The following is a 22,964-nucleotide window of genomic DNA, read 5'->3' on the forward strand; positions in this document are numbered from 1 at the left end:
TGAAAAGGTGGAACTTGATAGACTTTAAATTATTGTTATTTGGTGCTATGCGAGGGGAGGTTCCATAGGTTTTCAAAACTATTTGAGGTTGTGCTATACTAATTGGTTAAAACAGACCAAGGGGATAGACAACACTGTGAGACATGATACTGTATAGGCTTTTGGGCTTAGGCCGTGTCAAGAAAATAAGGTGATATTCTTTAAGTTTTGCAGAGAACTGTGCTCTGCATCATCAGAAGAAAATCTCGACTGTCCACGAGAAAGGCTTCTTAAACAATGAATTTTTAAATTTAGACATTATACTAGAAGTGGAAATGGTACATTCATTTGCCACCAGATGGCCCCCAGGACGTGGCACAGTGCAGTGTCAAGAAAATAAGGTGATATTCTTTAAGTTTTGCAGAGAACTGTGCTCTGCATCATCAGAAGAAAATCTCGACTGTCCACGAGAAAGGCTTCTTAAACAATGAATTTTTAAATTTAGACATTATACTAGAAGTGGAAATGGTACATTCATTTGCCACCAGATGGCCCCCAGGACGTGGCACAGTGCAAGCGTTCGAAGCGGAAGCTGACCAAACCATCAGAATCAGTCTAAGAGGGTCACATAATATGTGTTCATAACATATGACATTGACACAAGCCTGGAATGAAACATCTGGCAATGAGGAACGTACAAATTTAGAAAACACCGAGACAAATTAACAATAGTGAAGGGACAGGGAAGGGAACTCCCTACGTAAATCCTTAATGGCTGGCAACCAGGTATTACTTAATTGATAGCCAGTGTCTCTGTTGAAATTGTTAGGATTTCTACGTATTTCCACAGCTTCTCGTATAATCCTGGACCTGTAGTGTCTAGTCTGGGTAAGAGCTCAAGCATCTTGGAACATGACATCATGACCTGACGATAGAGCATACTCAGCTAGTGCCAATTTGTCTGGCTGGTTGAGACGAATATTACGTTCATGTTCCTTGATACGGGTACCAATGGACCAGCATGTTTGGCCAATGTATACCTTACTGCAAGTAGAGGGAATTTCATATACCCCAGGATGTAAAAGTGGGGACAATTTGTCCTTGGTTTTACTCAGACTGTGAGCAATTTTAGTGGTGGTGCCAAACACGGTTTTTATATTGTGTTTGTGGAGGACCTTGGGAATTCGATCTGTGGTGTTGTGAATGTAAGGCAAGTAGGCACTTCCCTTCACTTCTTCCTTCTGTGAGCTTTGCTTGGTCGTTTCTCTTAGAATACAGGGCTCTATGAATCTGCAAATCACTGTAACCATTAACCTCGAACATGACTTTGAGCGTGGTGACCTCCGTCTGGAAATTTGATGGCTTACAAATTTGTCTCACCCTCTTGGCGAGTGTCGTGAGAATGCCTTGTTTTTGTGCTGGATGGTGGTGAGAATCTGCATGAAGATAGCGATTTGTGTGGGTAGGCTTATGATAGACATTATGTCCTAAGGAGACCCCCAGTTTCTTTCTTACTAGAACATCCAAGAAAGGAAGGCATCCATCTGACTCAATCTCCATAGTGAATTTAATTGAAGGATTTTGCTGATTTAGGTGGTTTAGAAATAGATGAAATTTCTCAGGACCTTCTGTCCAGACCACAAATGCATCATCAACGTACCACCACCATATCATAGGTTTGACGAGCGCTGAAGCAATAGCCTCCTCCTCAAAATGCTCCATAAAGAAATTAGCCACTACGGGCAAAAGTGGACTTCCCATAGCCACTCCGTCCATCTGTTCATAAAAATTCCCACCCCACAAGAAATAGCTGAAAGTCTTGCAGTGGTAAAATAGCTTAGTAATGTCCTCAGGGAACAGGTGTTCAATGAGAGACATGACCTAGTCAATCGGCACTTTAGTGAACAAGGACTCCACATTGAAACTCACCAAAAGTGCATTAGGTTGAATAGTTATGGTTGACAGCTTGTTGACAAAATACTGAGAGTCCCTGACGTATGATTCAGTATGTCCTATGTGTGGCTGAAGCAATTTGCTTAAGTACGTAGCCAAAGCATACGTAAGAGAACCTATCGCACTAACAATAGGCCTGAGGGGAACATCTTTTTTATGGATCTTAGGCAGTCTATATAATCTAGATGGCACTGCATCCCCCAGGGACAGATGTTTAGCCTCCTCTTTTGGAATCAAAGATTGCCTTAAGAGCATTGGACACACGAGTGGTGGGGTCACGTGAGCTCAATCTGTAAACAGGCTCTGACAATATAGTCGAGATCTTATTTTTATACTCGTCAGTGTCCATAACCACTGTTGCATTACCCTTATCATCTGAGAGAATGGTCAGTTCTGATGATGATGATGCTTGTTGTTTTAAGGGGCCTAACATCGAAGGTCATCGACCCCAATTGTCAGTTCAGAATCATCTCTAAGTTCATTCAGAGCTTTCCTTTCATCTCTTGTTAAATTGAGCGCAGGCACAACAGCAGACCTTATGAGTCTCACACATCCCTCTGTCTTAACTCCTCAGCCTCATCCATAGGTAGTTTGTGGATGGCTGCCTCAACGGAAGTAATTAACTCCTCAGTGGGAATTTTAGAGGGAGCGACACTGAAATTAAGACACCAAGCTAGATCTGCCTTTTGGTTCTCGTCCAAGGACAGTTTTACTAGCATCCGGGTTCATGTGAGAGACTGGCTGTTTCTGAGCTAGCCAGAGGAACTTCGATTTCTGTCTGAATAACACCTGGTTGTATTTTCGTTCAGCCTGTATAGCAGTAATGCGAATGAAAGTCAACCACAATTCCTGCGAGAGAGTGTTGCTTAACAGCAGGTATAAACAAAACAACTCTCGGGAGACTGAGTCCAGTTCCTTACGAGTGTAATACACTGTCTTGATCACAAGAGCCTTGTTAGCGTGTTGATATATTCTCCTGGCCTTCGGTGTATTTAACGTGTGTGTCAGCTTCACACAGTTGGGAATGATATTATGGTTTCTGCATCTCAGTAAAAAGCACAAAGAAGAAAGAACAGACTTCTTTCTCCTTAATTTGCTGAATTTTGAAGCCTGTCAATGTCATATGTTACATACACATATTATGTGATCCTCTTAGACTGATTCTGATGGTTCGGTCAGATTCCGCTTCGAACACTAGCACTGTGCCACATCCAGGGAGCCATCTGGTGAGGAATGAACGTACCATTTCCACTTCTATTATAACGTCTAAATTTCAAAAAGTCATTGTTTGAGAAGCCTTTTTCATGGACAATCGAGATTTTCTTCTGATGATGCAGAGCACAGTTCTCTGCGAAACAGAAAGAATTTCACCTTATTTTCTTGACACAGCATAAGCCCAAAAGCCTATACAGTATCATGTCTATAAGTATGGGCCGTGAGAGCATCATTGACAACATTGTGAGAATTTCTAAACCATTTTAAATACTGGACTGAATAAATTCATTCCCAAAAAGATAATTAGGGGAAATTCGGATCCGCCGTACTACACTGGGACTATTGGGAAGCTTACACGTAAGACTAGGCGAGCGTTCAACAGAAGAAATAATAATGATGCGTGCAAAGTGGAGAACAGAAGTTTGGTGAAGTATTTGCTAGGAGAAAAGAAAGTGGCTGGAAAGAAATATCTTGACAATATCCTAAATGAAAATCAAAATTCCTGGAGTCGTTTTCTAAAACTGTATTCGAAGACTGAAGGGAGGGAACAAGTCAATTCTGTCTCTTTGTATAGATGAGATTTATTGGCAACTACAGATATAGATAAAGCAGAAGCATTAAATAAGCACTACGGAAAGGTTTTTAATCTGGCAGCACAGTTATTCAGCAACTTTCCAAATTAAAGCTTCATTATTGCATAAAGGTCTTTCAAAACTCAGAAAAAAAATAAAACTTGTGGGCCAGACTCTATTTTCAGAGAGGCGTATACTCGGGGGTGAAGCGGTCCTACCGTACTTAATTAGAATCTTTATTACATCACTGAACAATACGAAGGTTCCTGGTGATTGGAAATTGGCCATGATAGTAGGGGGTGACAAGAGCGACTTGAACAACCACAGACTGGTAAGTTTGACATCAATTGTTTGCAGACAAATGGATCAATTAATAGTAGATTATTTGAGGTTGAAATGGGATCTTCTGGAATGATATTTAAGGGGCAGCATGGTTTTAAGGAAGGCATCCCCTGCCAAAGCCACCTCAGTTCCCTATGTCAAGATATATCAGATAAGCTCGACAATGGGTCAAGGATTGATGCAATAGTAATTGATTTTGCTAAGGCATTCAATCTTGTGCCACACGACATCCTTCTTAACAAATTAGTGCATATGGACATTGACATCAGAGTGGTGAAATGGATACGAGAACTCCTCAATGGATGATCTCAGATCTCAGAGGGAGTGTGTGGAAGAAACAATATCTTCTCCAATAAACGTTATATCTGGTGTGGCTCAGGGTAGCATTATTGGTTCAAATCTTTTCATACTTTTCATGAATTATATGCCTGATTCGATAAAATCGGAAGTGCCCCTCTTTGCTGATGATTGCATCATGTACCAGGAGATAAAAGTAGAGAAGGATGAACTATTGCTTCAGCAAGATTTAAATATGTTTGAAAAATGGGTGCGTGGAAATCCGCAGCAGAAAAGGCAAGAAATTGTGTTTCATAAAAAAAAAAATAATAAGGACGGGAAAGAGGGATTATGAATTTGGAGGTGGGGTAAGTGCCGTACTTAAGTGTTACTATAAGAAAAGACTTAAACTGGCCAGTTCAAATGGAAAATGTAGTTAAGAAATCCTGGAGATCATTACATTTTATTATGCGGAATCTCAAGAAAGCTAATTCTGGTGCCAAAAATAAAGCTTATAAATGTTTGGTAAGACCAATTCTCGAATATGGATCTGTGTGCTGGGATCTGTACAGGGTAGGTTTAATAAATTCCCCAGAAAAAGTTCAAAGAAGAGCGATGCATTTTGTAAACAGGAATACCCTTAATTGGGAAAGTTTTGAGCCTAGAAGGACTAGAGCTTATAATACCAATATAAATGGTCCGTTATTGGACATTATAAATTTTCCAGCTAACTCATTCTTGGTTGCCAGCGTTTCGCCCTCGTGTGCTAGGGTGGGCTCATCAGTTGGTACCTAGCACACCTACCAATACGCTGGTTGGGAATCAACATATATATCATCTGATGGCCAAGCAGGCATCAATTTTTGATAATGAGACAAAGTCTCTTAGTGCATTGGCACTGCCGGTGGCTCCAATTAGCCTACGCAGTGGCCTCCACGGTATGCACTAGCCAGCGTATTGGAAGGTGTGCTAGGTACCAATCGATGAGCCCACCCTAGCACACGAGGGCGAAATGCTGGCAACCAAGAATGAGTTAGCTGGAAAATTTATAATGTCCAATAATGGACCATTTATTTTGGTATTATAAATTTACTCATTCAGGACAAATATTTCAGATTCCATATGGGAATCAATATCTATATCATCAGACTAGAGCTTGTCTGTGTGGTCTTTATAAAAGCTACATGGGACAGGCTGCCTGGAGTAGTATTAGAAATAGGTTGAAACCTCTTTCGTACTTACCGAGAAATGATCACAGGCATAAATTAAGGGCCAGAAACCAGCATACGGATGTGGGCAAGTTTTGCTTCATAAACGGGACCATAAGGGATTGGAATAAATTACCTGCAGCAGTCTTTGATAGTTTCTCTTCCAGTATAAAATTGTTTAAGAAGATCATTAGTGCTAGTGTAGGGTGAAAGGTAAAAGTTGTAAATGATGGACACTGAATTTGTGATATTCTACTGTATTTATAATGTTAAACCAGTTGTATTTTGTGTAATATGTTCTTTCCATGGAATTATTTGTTGTACTCTTGTTGTTGTAGTTGTTGTTTCGGGTAATTATGTTTTTAGCTTTATTATCACTTGTAATGTTAAGCTAGTAGTAAGCTCACCTATAGTGTTGTAAGCTGTAGTGTTAAGCACTGGAAACACTTCAGTTGTGTGTGAGTTTGTATATGATGATGCTGCATTTAGAATGTTAAACTAGTAGTTTTTTCTTTGCATGGAATTGTTTGTTGCACTTGTTGTTGTTGTTGTTGTTGTTGTGAAATTATGTTTTCACTCTATTAATACACTACTGTAAGAGACCATTGCCACCGGGACATTTCCCAATTGTGATGTATTTGTTAATAATATAATTAAAAACTCTAATTGTTTTTAAGTCCCACTAACTACTTTTATAGTTTTGGTTACACCAAGGTGCCAGAATTTGTTCCTGCAGGAGTTCTTTAATGTACCAGTATATCTACTGACATGAGGCTGACTAATTTAAGCACCTTCAAATACCACTGGAATGAACCAGGATTGAACCTACCAAGTTGGCTTTAGAAGGCCAGCGCTCTACCACCAGAGCTACTCAGCCTGGCAGGTAATCTTTCATAGGCAGGGTTAAAAAACAGTTACCTTTGAATTTTTTAAAAAATCTCCTATTTCTTAAATATTTCTTACAATGATATACATAGTACAAGGAATCTATAGTCCTAACACATATTCAAAAAGATTACAGTGTGCATCACACAATAGCAAATAGAAGAGATTGCAGTAGCTGTAACTAGCCATACTTGAGTGATAATAATTAGCAATGAATTTTACTAGCTACATGTGCAAATATGTGATAATCTCTATTTCTTCACTTAACATACTACAAGTACACAAAACAATGAAGAATATATGCAAAAGTTAAGAAGAAAGATAGCACATTAAATGACATACACAGATTTTAATTACACACCAACATAAAGCCATTACATATATTGAAATTTGTGCTTTCCTTAATAGTAAATACAAGAAAAAGTTTCTAAGAGTATAAAGTTTGAAGTTATTTACACTATACCCAATAATTGTAAAGTTTTGAATTATATTGAATAAAGAGAGCACAAAGTTTCTACTTTTTCTGAAATATCCTTAATACATTGATGTATTACAGAGAAAGAGCTTTAGAGATATAATGATTAACAATTAGTGATAACAACTACATTACCATACTGAAGTCGTCATAATTAATCGTTAACTCTTATCATCTCTACAAAATGTACATAAGCATTGTGGAAATAATGAAATTATGGTTTACTGCTATACACTCACCGAGTAATGTAATTACTTAAAAATTCTTAGCACTTTGCCTGTAGCTAACTGAGTCTGAGATGAAATATGCTGCAGAATGAACTGTATTGTTTATTGTAAATCTCAATCATTTTCAAGTAGGATGATAAAATTTGGTATCGCTTTCATGGAAAAATACAGGTGCATGCATTAGTTAGGATGATGTTGTTACCATCCTTGTACCGCTGTAATACATGAATCCTGTTATACTAGAGCACTGCACATGACATCAGTTTCGTAGTTAGAAGAGAGGTGTGAATTATGTGTTAAGTATGGCTGCAAATGTAACAAGTTCTCGCTATTGCTCATCCATGGCTAAAGAAAAGATTCATATGCAGCAGAAATAGAGTACAATATCAGCAAATGTTGCGTTCATGATTGGTGAGAAAGCAAAAATCAACTTCAAGAAACAATAGTAATCACCAGCCAAAATTAGGCTCTATGATTATGTGAATAAAAAGAGGCAATGCTGATATGGAATTCCAAGTGTAGCTATAACCAGGGAACTAGACATCACGAGCTTCAAAGATAGCTGGATCTGGCTAGCAAGACTTTTTAATTGCCGTAGATTAGGCTTCCGGAAGAAAATTATTATCACTCAGTAGCTTTCAGGTGATTACGAAGAAAAGGTGCTGAATTTTTATCACTATGCAATAAATTTGTGCTGCAAGTATTCATACAGATATTTTCACAAATTAGCAAAGTGGATCACAATAGTGTCTGAAGCTCATGACAAGGATGAAGAGTATGGCATGCTTTCTCAAGACATTGATATTTTATGTAAGACTCATTTCTATTAATAAAGAATACACATTAGAGCTGAATTTCAATTCTTTTTGAATAACTCCTCCTAAAATTAGAAGGCATGGGTTATTTTCTTGTAGGCCTATATGGTAGGTATATTTCTATTCCTGATGTTAGTGAAACTAATGCATATTGTACTGTAAAGTTAAAAAATACAGTTGCAAACAAAATGTAACGGGGTGGTTTAGCAGCTAGATTCTCTCCTAACCCTGGCAGAGGAGGTTTGAATTTTAACATGAAAAATCACATGGCACCAGGGAGGGCATCCAGCCTAAAAGCCAAGCTAAAATAAGAAATGAGCCATAGTGGTTCCAGTGACCTCAGAAATACTTGGGATCAATTGAAGAAGGTCTTTCTTCCATTCATAACTAGTAACAGTTGCAAAAGCCTCATTTGTAATGCACACTGTGTCCTTTGGTCACAATTTTGTCAGCAGTTTGATGCTTCACAATACAATCGGGGTCATATTGCAGTGATATAGAAGTAATGTTACCACTGAGTGACCCAAAGACTTCAAGTAAATTGTCCATGGCATATTCTGGTGCTGTTTTTTCAATTTCACCAAGTTATGCAATTCACACTTGTGCACGTCTTTATCAAAAGGTATGTTATTTATTGTTAGCCAGGTCTGTAATTCATACTTCCTACTGGATGCTGTAGGTACTTTATTAATCTGAAGGGTGTGGTAAGACACATTGTCCATCACTACGATACTATTATCTGGTATCTTCGGTACCAGCTGTGTTAGCCATGTGATGCGGTTCTTGTCATTCATTTTGTCATGGTAGTCACCAGATTTGGTTTTTTTATTTGAACATGCATAGTCCACATGATGCAAATCTTTGCTTTATGTGAGGAGATACAGAGACCTGCACTGTCCAAAATCAAAACATCTTGACCAAAAATATGAGAGATCTTTTTTAGTCATCTATCTCAGTAGCGGCAACCCCCACCCAACTTTGTAGAGAAAATGTTACATTTTATTCCATTTTAGCCAATTGAAACTAGAAATTAAAGAAATTATTTTAAAAGAAAGTAATTTGTACAAGTCCTGTTGTCTTATCAGTTAATTATTTCTTTAATTTTGTTTAATTATTAACAAAATTATTAGTGGAAATACCTACACACAAAATATCATTTTGATATTTTACACAACTCTAAATCACTAAATAAATCTAATGCTTTTTCTAAATCTGGAGTATACAGATTTAAATGTAACAACTGCAGCTCCTCCTACATCGGACAAACTGGCCGCAACTTCAATATCAGATACTCCGAACATATCAACGCCATTAAATACAACAGATTCTCCGCCATAGGACAACACATACAAGACTCCAAGCATAATTTCACCAATATTGAAAAAGACATGAAAATACTTAAAATCATTAACAAAGGTCCCCTCTTAAACACTACTGAAAATTGCTTTATTCACCTTGACCAATACTTCAACCCAAATTTCAATTTAAACAACATTTCTGAAAAGCACAACATCCTTTTCGACTTCCTAATTCTTCTTCTCAAAAATTCCAAATTTCAAAACCCCAATTCTATTTTCCATGCCTTACAAAGTTCCTACCCACATTTCCTACCTCCAATAACCCACCCTCCTAACCCACCCTAAACTACCCCTCCTTCGTCTCCCTATTTTATCCTTCCTCAACACCGTTTAACTTTAACTTTAACTTTAATTTCTCCTATCTTTTCTTTTCACCTCAAAAAAAAAAAAAAAAAAAAAATGCCACCTTCATATTGGTTCTTCTCATTTAAATTTAACTCTTGACTTGCGCCAACTTTGACTACTTCAATCACAACCTGAATTTTAAAAAATTGTGCACTGTGCATATATGTTTTCATTTGTTTCCAGTATTGCACTTTTTACTATATTTTTTCTCTTCACAAGTGTTTTCTTCACGTCAACTGTTCCAAAAATTCTACAGGATCACAATTACTTATTTAATTATATTGAATTTTATTATATGTATCTATATATACTTACATTCCCACAACCGAAGCAAATACTGGATCTTTAAGCTATTCTTCATTTTATGTTGGCGTTTGAAACCACAGTGCCTGATGTTGAATATATCGCGCTGATCACCAGGAGCTGGCAAGTTACTTCAATTGATCTACTCATCTTCAGCTTCGGCACGATTATGGATCTTCATATGTGTTCAATTGTGTTATAACTTTGTGCCTGACAGTGTATACAAGCTAGCTCATTTAACCGTTCTCCACTTTTCATAAACATTATAAGACTTTGCCTAACACTGAGTGTGCCATACTGCTGCTCAGAAAATTATGCACTGTTTCTATTAAGTGACTTACATTCTACTTCTTCTGAATTTTACAGTGTCTACCCCTGTCATCTTATATATTGCCTCTTCTACTGATCCGGAGTGAACTTGATCTTTTATTTTCTTTTTCCTATGCATTGTTTTTCATGTTTTAATTGGATGATGATGACCTGGACTAGGGTTGAAACCGGTACCACTTCTACTGATTATTAAATAAGAATGTAATCACTGCATTTCTTATTCTTTGGTATTGAATAGGTTGAACCTCTTTATTTATTTCAATTTTAACTGTGACACTTTTCAATATGGAACAATTAAATTTTTATCTTCCTAAGGAGTGTCCTTAAATGCATTTCCGTTAGTGTCAATACACAGATCGACATAAATAATTACTTTGCAAGTTTAAATTTCTTTCGTATCATAAATCCCAGTTTCTTAGAGATGCACACAGCATGCTCCATGAATAATGATTACTTGCACAACTGGAAACATCAAAAGACAATTATAATAACAATTACAATTTAGGCTTTTGTAAAATTCTGTTATTATTTTGTATGTCACCTCTTATGATTCCTAAGATATTCATCTTTAATTTATTGACAATACTATGAAAGAATATATTTTTATCCAAAATAATAGAAACCAAATCAAATATTTTTGCAGTTTATTGGAATTACAGGGAGAATACCATATAAGTTTCAAAGGCATATTAGTAAATCCATATTTCATTATTTGCATATTGTTCTTTTGTACTATAATTTGAAAATAGAACAGGAAGTGCCAGAAGTGGTACGAGAAACAACAACGGAGTTACACGACACCACAGAGCACAGCCAGTCAACTATTTTCAGCAACTTACAGAACTTACGGAAATAAGCTGGTAGGAGTGGTTCATCATAGCTATGAGGAGATTTAGAAGAACCACAATGTTAATGACGGAGTAAGTTCCAAACATCAACATTCCCCAGAAGCGAGTGAAGCTTTTGATGCCAGCCAGTTCAAAATTGTCCAGATCAATTAAACCAAAAACTGCCCAGAAAAGTGTTTGGGTAGTTTCAAACAAACTGAAAGAATAAAACAGTGATATTTTTACATGAAAAATAACTCCTAACAAAAGTATACAATTCTATTTTTATTTATATTCCACAAATTAAAATAAATTAAATTGAGATGTAACATTAGATTAATATGAAAGAAAAATCAAACATTAAATTCCATTTTGCATTGCATTGTATGCTATGAAGTAGATCTGACATCTCTGAAATGTAAGTTTTTAGGGATAATTCTCATCAAGTACTAGTGTAATAATAATAATAATAATAATAATAATAATAATAATAATAATAATAATAATAATAATAATAATACTTTATTAATGGTAATACCAGTTTACACAACAATAGAGGAAAATAGACAAAAGAAAACACACTAAAATAGAAAGTTCAGTGGAGTATAAGTAGGAAAATATGTACAGATATATACACAGGTTATATTACAAGTAAGCACAGGAAAGTAATAGTCAATTCTGGAGATTATGTAAGTGATTTATAAATTTTGACAATGAGCAGTTCAATATATCAATATCCACTTTGTTTAGAGATCTTGATATTCATTCAATTGGCCAATTGAATACATAGTTAGTTCTATGCCAATTTGGAGAAAATGTATTCTTGAACCTTGTGCATCTGTCTGGTACATGTATGTTAAGTTTTTCAAGGAGTTGTGTAAAGTACAATTTTTCAATTTAAAAATTTGCAGTTATTATTGGAATTCTATACTTTATTATAGACTTTTATAATGGTTTGGAAATAAAATAGCAAATGCCAGAAGAGATATGAGAAATTACACCATACTAAATGAAAGTAAACTATTTTGAACAACTGTAACTCGCTTATAATACATAGCATTATTATTATTACTTCATTCAGAGTATTGAAATTTCAATCATTTATGATAGAGCTACCAGATAAATAACATAAGTTTCAACTACAGGGGCAGTTCAGGAAATAAGGAAACAGGATCTCTTATTACATACATACACGCAATTTCTCCATGCATGTATAAAACATGATATGGACTTAGTACATATTTCTTTTACACATAGTTCTTATATCCAAGTATTTGTTTTAACGGTATAACAAGGCATATATACCATACTTCAGAATGGAATAAATCAGGGTCGGATTCTATCTACAAGTTTACTGTGCTTGTAGGATGTGGTCCAGAAGGGATAGCAGACCACTGCTGAACTATGGAGAGAGTGGATTCTTGGGAATACTAAACATGGTTTTTGGTGAAACTTCAGGAGACCACATTCCTTCTGCATCACAGCTCACTCAATATTACTATTGGGTTCTAATCCTCTTCCACATAGATGTTTCTATAGTGGTCCAATAGGATGGACATCGGTCGATGTCACGTCTGAAGAGGATGGTCCATTACCTCCATGAGGCAGCGACCACAGCAACTCATATGTGCTGTTGGCTGTGAGTGGTTTGGTGTTGTTATGCACCAGTACGACGTCTATTCAGACAAGTTTGTTTTCTACAGTGTTTTGATGTGCTTTAGATAGGAAAGTAGGATCACACCATTCATCTAAATGTTTGCCCACATTGCCATCAGCTCCACCATCTAACATGTTTGGCTGGAATATTATGTGCGTTTATATGATTGTGATGACAAGCAGTGATATGTCTTTTCCATTCTGGTGTGAAACTGGAATGAAACACAAAACAATTCACTTGTGAAAGTCTGTATTATTGTATTTGTTGAACCACAAATGTTTTTTTCACCTTAAAATATCTAAGCCCAACTTTCTGGTTCCAATAATTAATATTTCTATGTCCTTTTTATTACAATAGTAATTGTAACATTTGAAGGCCATTTATTAATATTACCATAAATTCAGAAGGTTAAAATTGACCCTTGGTGGAGGGTTGACATTATATATGGTACCTGTGAGCTGCAATTGGCCACAAGGTTGAGTTACATTTGCTGTTATATTTAAAAAAGTGTACTTTAGTATATATATATATATATATATATAGTCTTTGGCACTATCTACATCTAATTTACATTGGGTGCTATTTATAATGTATTATAATGTAATTATAATGTACTAGCAAGATACCCGTGCTTCGCTACGGTATTATACTGAAATTTATAATTGAATGATTATTGTTTAAGATATATAATCTGCCGAAATTCGCGATCTGACTCGTTTTCTGCGAGAATCCTCCAAAATTCCCGATCTGACTCGTTTTCTATTATTTTACAGCACGTTTCCTCCCATTTTTCAATATTCCTTTCCAACAATCGATTTCGTACTTCCCGGGCTCGTCTCAGGTATTCCTCCTAGTCAGTTGGGTCCGTAAATCTTTGCCATCTTTTCCGTTAATCATTTTTAATATGGATAAAATCCTTCAGGAGATCCGGCGTGGTGTCATATTGGGTGATTTGGCGGCACTGAACCCGCGGCCGGACTGCATTTTTAGTCATTACCCATCCAGGAGCCGTTGCCAGCGCGGTCCACACATTTGACGACGGTCCGGAACATTATTATTATTATTATTATTATTATTATTATTATTATTATTATTATTATTATTATTATTATTATTATGTGTTGCTGGAATGGCTGATGACAGGGAAAACCGGAGTATCCGGAGAAAAACCTATCCCGCCTCCGTTTTGTCCAGCACGAATGTCACATGGAGTGACCGGGATTTGAACCACAGAACCCAGCTTTGTAGGCCGGAGCGGTGCCGGCTGAGCAACGGAGGATCCTTATAAGTACATTAATAACAGTAAAATCAATTGGTCTCACCTCCTTCTACACCCCACCGCTGTTAAGTTTATTTACCCCCCCCCCCCCCCCCAAAAATAAAAGAAGGCTTGTTTCTTTATGTTTAAGGGAGATTCCAAACACCAATGTTCACGTCTATTACCTTCAGTTTTGAGATATAAGTATCCCCATAAAAGTAATTTACTTTTTTCACTTCATTTCACACTACCCCCCCCCCCCACCCTAAGTGAACTTTCCCGAAAAAAATACTTGTTTCTAGTAAGGGATCTTTTAAATACCAATTATCACAACTCTAACTTCTTCAGTTTTTAATTTATGTGTCCTTATGAAAGGAATTCAACTCCTTTACACTCCCGCCCTCCAAGATGGTTTCCCCACCAAAACATGTTCTTCTTTGTTTTTAACGGAGATCCAAATACGAATTTTCACATCTGTAATAACTTTAGTTTTTATTAGATGTATGTATTCTCATACAATTAAGCCAATTATTTTTTCAATTCTTTCACACACACCCCCCCACCCCCGCTTCATTGGATTTTTAGAGAATACGTGTATTTTTACTTTTAAAGCAGATTGAAAATATCAAATTTCACGTCTGTAAAATCTGCATTTTTGATATATCAGTAGCCTAATTAAAAGAATTCAGCACCATTTTCGGTCACTTTTACCCCCCCCCCCTCCGGCCAGGTGATATTTCCGAAAACTAAAAGTACACGTTTCTTTATGTTTAATAGAGATACAAAAATACCATTTTTCACTTCTGTAACATGTTAAGTTTTTTAGATATACTGTAAAAATTCTCATTTCAAAATATCAACCCTTTTGAGTTCCCCTTAAGTGGAGTTTCCAAAAACAAATCACCTATGTTTCTTTACATTTACAGCAGATTCCAAACACCCACCTTTTACGTCTGTAACATTTAACGATTTCAAGATATTCTGTAGATATAGTCTTTCAAAAAATTCACCCCAATTTGTCACTCCTGTTTAACCGCCATTAATTGGATTTTCCAAAAACTAAAAAATACGTGTTTCTTTATTTTTAAAGGAGATCCCATATACAAATTTTCAGTTCTGTAATATCTTTCGTTTCTGAGATATATGTATCCTCATTAAAGGCATTCAACCCATTATTCCCCCTTTTACACCCCTCCTATTGGGATTTACAGGAAACAAAAAAAAATATGTGTTCCTTTATTTTTAGAGGAGATTCTAACTACCAATTTTTACATCTGTAAATTTTAAAGTTTTAAGATGTAGACACACTCATTTTAAAAAATTCACCCCCCCTTTTCACCCCCAATATTTGGATTTTCCAAAAACGAAAAAATACGTGTTTCTTTATTTTTAAAGGAGATCCCAAACACCAATTTTCAGGTCTGTAATATCTTCAGTTTCTGAGATATAAGTAGCCTCATTAAAGGCATTCAACCCTTTTTCCACCCCTTTTCACTCCTCCTACTGCGATTTTCCGAAAACAAAAATATACGTGTTTCTTTATTTTTAATGAAGATTCTAAATGCCAATTTTTACATCTGCAAACTTTAAAAGTTTGGAGATATAGATTCACTCATTTTAAAAATTCACCCCCTTTTCACCCTCCCATTAATTGGATTTTCCAAAAACAAAAAAATACGTGTTTCTTTATTTTTAAAAGAGATCCAAAGTACCAATTTTCAGGTCTGTAATATCTTCAGTTTCTGAGATATAAGTACCGGTATCCTGATTGAAGGCATTCAACCCATTTTTCCCCATTTTCACCCTTTTTCACCCCTTCTATTGGGGTTTTCAGAAAACAAAGAAATACGTGTATCCTTATTTTAAAAGAAGATTCTAAATACCAATTTTTACATCTGTAAACTTTTAAAGTTTTGAGATATAGATACACTCTTTTTAAAATTTCACCCCCCTTTTCACCCCCTTAGCGACAGAATATCAAAAAATCCTCTCTTAGCGAGCACCTACATCTTAATTTGAATATATCCCCAAAATTTCATTTTTTTATGTCCAGTAGTTTTGGCTCGGCGATGATGAATCAGTCAGTCAGTCAGGACAAGTTATTTTATATATATAGATTGGTAACCTTATTGGTTTCTTTCATCATACACATTTTATGAACAATGTGCTTTTATTGAAGGACGTATATATACTATACTCATAACACGGTTCTAAGTTAAAGTCCTCGACCTGTGGAGTTATGTTACCCGCCGAGCACGCTTCTCCTCCAAGTATGTCAACTGAGAGCGGCGGGGAAGTGTGACGTCACAAACGGGGGGAACCTGGTCAAGGCTATATTACATCAGCTGATGGAATGTTCGATTCCTTTCCATCATTAATTTCTTCTGAGTGAATTAAGATATGAAGAAATGAACTACATCATCATGTAGCCTAATTTTTATAATCATGACTCCCAAGTTTCAAAGAGATCTGTTGAAAATTACGAAAGATATTCGCAGTTACAATTTCTTGGGGATACCGAATTAAAAGGCAGGCATTTCGCTTGTCAGGCCAGTTCACTTTATACCACAGCCGAGATCGGCCGGCCGGCTGTTGAGTATTCCGCTGACATAATGTAAGTCGTCAGTTTGACCCTCTGCGAAAGTTTAAGTCAGCGTATTACGATGCACTACAAGACTTACGATATTTTCAATATTGTGCGTTGGTGATAGAAACTGCGCCTCAGTTGAAATGTGAACAGTTGAGGAGTTTTACCGTTTACGAGAACAGTGTGACTGAAACTTACATTTCCTTCCCAATACGATGATACGCTAATATAATTTGATGTTCGTATTTGAACGACAGTGATTAACTTCACAGAGTTATTTAACATTGAATACTGAAAGTGTTGAAATGTGATTTTTAGTGAAACGTCAAAACTGTCCATGATTTTATATTTAATCTTGACAAATGATAAACTGTGCTAGTAGTGAAACATAATCCAATATTTTCGGACTGTTCAGGTTATTGAATTTACGGTAGTGAAGTATCACAGTGCATAGTTATTCTCCCAAAGGTGTTGGAACATTTTTTCAAACTGTACGTTTATATTACGAACAACTGATACAGTTAATCGTATTTAACAGTGTTGTCGAACTTAGATTTCATTTTACAAGTGACCAGACTCTGAGCATAAACTCAGTACTGTATTTAAACGATCTGGTGTATTTAACATTCCTTAATTATCCTGATAAGACTTGTGTCGTACTTAGGACGGTTCCAGGAAGGACAGTGTTTTCTTTTGCCATTTACAATAGTGAACAGGACTAAATTCACCAAACTTATTATTTTTCCTTTGATGTTGTGTGGAGTGTTTAAACGGGATACCTTGTTTTCTGCGTCATTATTCGTACAATGTTCTCACACTCAACTTTAATGAGGTGACATTTATTGATAAATCACAAGTTTAATTTTGAGTTTAATTTAATTCATAATTAATGTCTGTGTTCTTCTAATTAATTAGTGAAATCCCACTGTGAAGACAATTGAGTGCAGCTTGTGACTCAAAGATCGCTACTAACAATAATCTCATTTGTGCAGATCAATTACTTTGAATCCATTTTGTATCAGTGCCGTGTTACAACCAAGTCCACGAGTGCTCCTAGATCATCCAGACCTCCTAGATATTCTAGATATTCGAGACCGGCTCAGAAGATGGTGGCACCATGAGCAAACATTGTGACCCCACAATGCACCAGGACCAGTTCACTCCCAGGAGAAGTACTCATTGAAACTGCTGTGCTTAAGTGATGTTAAATTCCGACTTTATTTTATGAATAAACTTTGAACAAAAATTAGTGTTCCATTATACTTATTTTACTTCTCTCTCCTCTGTAACAAGTCAGATAAGGACCGGACACCCCTGTGTCGAGTCTTGTGTTCAGCTAGCCATCGAAACAAACTTTAATGGTTACAATACCTAGGTATGTTAGAATCATTGCCTATGAGTTATGCTGCTGGGATGGGGATTATTTATGCCAATAAACTGTTTTAGCAAGAGATCATCATAGGTACTTTCTGTGAGGAATTCAAAACTCTTATTGCAATTATTCTCTGGAGAAAAAACTGCCTGTATTAGTCTGAACACTGTATAAAAGAAGTTTTGCCTTTTCCAAAGTTGGGGGTACAACTGCAATATCAGCAATTCATGTGTGAAATCTGTGGGAAGCATTCAGCATATTGTTGTGCAGCATTGCTGAAAGATTCATGCATGTCATAAATCATTTCACCTATTGGCACCTAGATATGCCAACGGCTGTAGTCATCTCATTAACTTTGTTACTAATTGTACCACTAGTCACAGGGAGCCCATTTCTATTACTTTCCTGTACCAATTTCAAAACCTCTTTATCTATCTCAGGATGACTTCCTTTATGTGGACAAATGAACTTCTTTTTCATCACTTTAGAGACAAATATTGGCATTTTGTGTTGGTACCACAAGTGAATGTTCCTCTCTGTTACACCAAATTCCCTTGCAGTTTGCCTATTTCCATGGTTTTCTGTATAAAGTATTGCCTTCTGTTTCAAGCTCGTTTCATATGAAACCCTTTGTTTTTAATATATATTTTAACTCTTGATTAAGTCAAACCCTCAAGTCTCTATTTGCTTTATGTTCCACTAACTACTTTTACGGTCTTCGGAGACTCTCAAGTCTCAGTGAAACTTATATTATTATATTATATTCCAAGATGCTGCCAGTTAGTGTATTCTTGAGTTGTCACTGCAAGCCTCTTTTGTAGGGCAATACAGTAACCAGTGGGGTATACTGAGAGCTACCAAGGCTATCGGTGAAGCCCAAACCTCAAACGAGAATGATGGAAATCTAAAGCACATTATAATGTAAGCAGCTGACATTCTGTTCCATTTACAAAACTTGAAAACAATGAGAAAAACCGTCGCATATTTTTCTGAGAGCAAGACATTGCAGACTGACATTGCAGCCCAGACTCTGAGTCCTTCTCCCCTCGCCTCACCTCGCACGTCTTGCTACTGGATATTCGATAGATGCAGGGACCGGGGAGGATAGGTGTGCTAGGCTTCGGTCAGTCAGATCGCTACTGCTATCAACCATGCGTTTCTCATCGTATATACAGTACTTCCTCACCTCACACTCATAGATAAGAGTGCTGGTATTTCACTCCCATTTACTTCCACAAACTTGCAGAAAGACACAGCAGGGCTGCTGTTGTAGGAGTAATATAGTTTTCTTTTTACAGGTAGATCTGCTAAAACGAAATGCAATCTTTCAGGTTTAGTGTTCTCTCTTGTTGGTTGGAATCGAACCTATAATCGTGGGTCGCACACCACCACTGATCTCTCGACGAAGCTAATAAGCCAGAGAACGATGGGTACGACCACTGGTAATGCTGTAAAATTCAAAATTTTTATTTAATAATAATAATAATAATAATAATAATAATAATAATAATAATAATAATAATAATAGCGGTAACCTAATGAGAATGAATGGTAAGACGTCGTAAACACCCAGTCCCCAAACCAGGGAAATTAAGAGTATGAGGGGGTTGATTCTGAGAATTGAACTGGTGCCATCAGACCAAATGCAAGCATTCTATCCATTTAGCCACAAAGCCAGACTTTTCCTAAGGACTTTATTTTGCTAAACCTTTGGCTACCATCTCCACCAATCAGGTGTTGAGTATTCAGCCAGGGCAGTAGCTTGTGAAGCAGCCTTGACAACACAGCAGGCTACTCCGTTGACTATTGGCTGCAGCTCAAAATGCCTAAAACTTGATGTCACTAAACCAACCATCGAAAAGGGGTAACCTGAGTCTAGTGGTAGCCCACGTCTCGATCCCAGCATACGGCACTGACAGTAACAGTGCACTAGGAAGATACATACCTCCATTTGTATAAATGCCTCCCTGTGGTTTTTAAATCAAAAATTAAGTTTGCAGAAGGGGATCGTAATTTAATTCAGCGGTTGTGAACATTAAACTATTCAAGCTTTTTAGGCCTTTTCAATTGTGTGACATTCCAACTTACGAGTCTGCTGCTTTACTGGTTCAAAATGCTGATAATTTCACTGTTGAAAAGGCCTAAAGATCTTGAATAGTTTATTATATTGTGATGTTTGCATTGAAGGGCTTGAAACAAAAATCTCAATATCTCAATCTTTTACAAATGAATGGGTGAAAACCATAACGGTATAAGTGACATTTTTTAAAAAAATTAGTTAAGGGCAGGATGTAACTCCAGGAGGATGTATCCTTCTGCAACAAAGAGATACAAGTGATAGCGGTAATATTCTGCGCTCTAGTGATGGGTGGTATAACTACAAATACCATGCTTTATATGAGTGTTGAAGATGTTTAAATGGCTTTTTCTCTGAATGACCAAAATGCTACTGTCCGCACACTTTATCATGATGCATTTGTGTACGGGGTGAGGAGTAAGGAGGGAGCTGTCCCGGTATCGATAGTGCTGCCTGGTGCTGCCAATTGAGTGAAAATGAAATCTGAATTGAATCGAGAATATGATCGATCGATATGAAATTTCTAAACCGTTATCATCTTAAGCCAACAACTATGTCACATACACATTATATAACATTATAAAACATATCTCTCGATGCGAATCTTGTTCCTAGCATGAATTCTATACTTTGACTTTGATGTGTAAACAACAACAGTACCAGTACGTAAAGTTTACGCCAGATGTCGCACAACGATGCTTAAGCGATTCATAGTTTGTGTTTCAAAGGTTGCCAGTATGAATCTCGATGATCGCCGAGGTCGACCGATTCAGCACTAGGATGTAAATGCACCAAGATAAAGTGTGCGGATAGTACTTATACCGTTATGGTTTTCACCCATTCAAATGTATATAAGAGATCCATAAAATGTGACAACAGGTTTGAAGACAATAGTACTTCAGAATACAAAGAGAATGGGCTGCATTTTGTATTTTTAATAAGAATCTAAATCAAGCAGGCTCCATGATAAATGTTTTAAAAAAAAAAGTTAGTAAAAGTGTATAGTTCAAAGTTTTGTTCCTGAAAAAATATTGTAGAATTATACTCTAGACAATCACCACTTACAAAGAAAAATATCTAACACAGTACTTGACTGATAAAATAGAATGAATTCATCTGTACAAACAAACAAAAGAGACAAACAAATAAAACCAAGCAACCAACCAAACAATAAAAAATAAATTGAAAAACAGGTAAGAAATATGAAAATTCACTATTTCTTATACTAGACCAAAAATCTGATGCTGAAATTCATTAAATTTTGCTTTCCTTGAATTATCTACTACTTGTCAAGATGAGTGCTGCATATGGAATAGGTTAATGATTTTAGCAAAGGTAGGAAATAATAAGTTAATGATATACTGTTCTGCTTCCAGGATTTTCTAACTTTCTCTCAAACATTTTGGCATTATTACCAAAATCCTTATACCGGGCAAGAGTGCAGTCATCTCCTTCGCAAATATCCTTAGTTATTGTTGTTAATACCTACTATCCACACTGCATTAAAGCCTAACATGTCTAGTATACATGTTTTCTGCTTGTTTTATTGGAAATATTTCTTAGGTAATGTTGAAGTAGTAGGATGGAATTCTTCCTGTATCTACATGAACCTTTTATAAAGATTCAAAATTCAGAATATAGACTTTTAGGCCATTAGGTCATTTCAAGCACCTATAGTACCTGCCAAAGAGATGTTAAGTACATAATAAATACGGTCATGTTGACACCAATGGGAACTGAACCTACAGCTTTTGCATTTAATGTCCAATGTTCTACCATTGAGCTACAGTGGCCTTGCAATTTCTGTTCTGTTGGTTTGAGGTCCTGGTTCCAACCAGTGTCCAGTTGGTCATATTTGCTCAATACTTAACATCTCTCTCTAACATCTGAAGTAGGTCAGGTGCACAGAATCTTCCTGGTATAGAAAGCATAATTTTATGTTATTAGTTGAATGTTACAATGCCTTTGTCCTGCCAGACATCAGCCTTTTATCTGATTCTAGCAATTCACTTGTATCAATTGGAAGCCTACCTTCACCCTCCATTTACATAATCTAACGAGGTCAAGGTTGCTAAACAATCAAGTTATAACTATTTGATATGCTGGAAACTGTAACCAATATTCAGAATTAATCATAAATCTTTGTATAATTATATGCTCAATAGTTTGCTAGAAAATGAGTTGAAAGCATATATTTCAAACCTTTCTATATTTTGCAAAATACCTTGTCTGTATTTCAATGGGATAAAACTGCTTAAATATTATGCTATAAAATTGAACATTTCATTTGCAATAGTTTTATTCCTTCATATGACTGTGAATACAATTAACATATTAGGCGCCAATCTTTCTTTCATAGTTTTACTCTTTGGACTGACACTCTATTTTTACCCGTGCGAGCAGATACCCGTGTCCACCCTGGCCTAGTAGGAAATCCAGAAATAGTCACTGGTGTCCACTGTGGCACTCAATGTGTTGAACACATCTTAATTAAATGTAATTATATTGAAATTATAAATGTTTTTTAGAAATGGTTTGGATGATTTAACTATTACAATCAATTAGAATGATTTAATCTTAGTTATGTAAAGAAAATGTATAAATAATATGACTATTAGATTACTATGATATCCTTGCTCTGCCATATGCCTGTTTATATGTATGTCACTGAACTACTATAGATGGGGGATACCTCTTTTTATGCATTCCGTGTAGGCCCACTGTTCCACAAGCCTAGGGCAGACACATTTGAATCACTCTGGTTCATTTTTTCTTTACTCTTCTCATTCCATTTCTCATCTGGAGCTGATCTTTGTTCATGTTTAGTGATCGTTCACCAGAATTTATTTCAGACCAATAAGAGACTGGCTCATCAAGGGGAAGGTGTGGCTAATAAATGTTAA

The 22,964-nt window shown here is 36.3% G+C and overlaps 1 protein-coding gene across 1 annotated transcript in view; it reads right to left on the minus strand.

The window, feature by feature from the left end:
- The window catches only part of Trpgamma (Transient receptor potential cation channel gamma), a 1,057,337-nt gene that overhangs the window by 97,304 nt on the left and 937,069 nt on the right, over positions 1-22,964 (minus strand). Inside the window, exon 14 of the mRNA XM_067147636.2 lies at positions 11,132-11,327. Within this exon, the coding sequence (XP_067003737.1) occupies positions 11,132-11,327 (196 nt within the window). The remainder of the gene's footprint in view (positions 1-11,131; positions 11,328-22,964) is intronic.

Source organism: Anabrus simplex, chromosome 5 (assembly GCF_040414725.1).
Source record: "Anabrus simplex isolate iqAnaSimp1 chromosome 5, ASM4041472v1, whole genome shotgun sequence".
Classification (NCBI taxonomy): domain Eukaryota; kingdom Metazoa; phylum Arthropoda; class Insecta; order Orthoptera; family Tettigoniidae; genus Anabrus; species Anabrus simplex.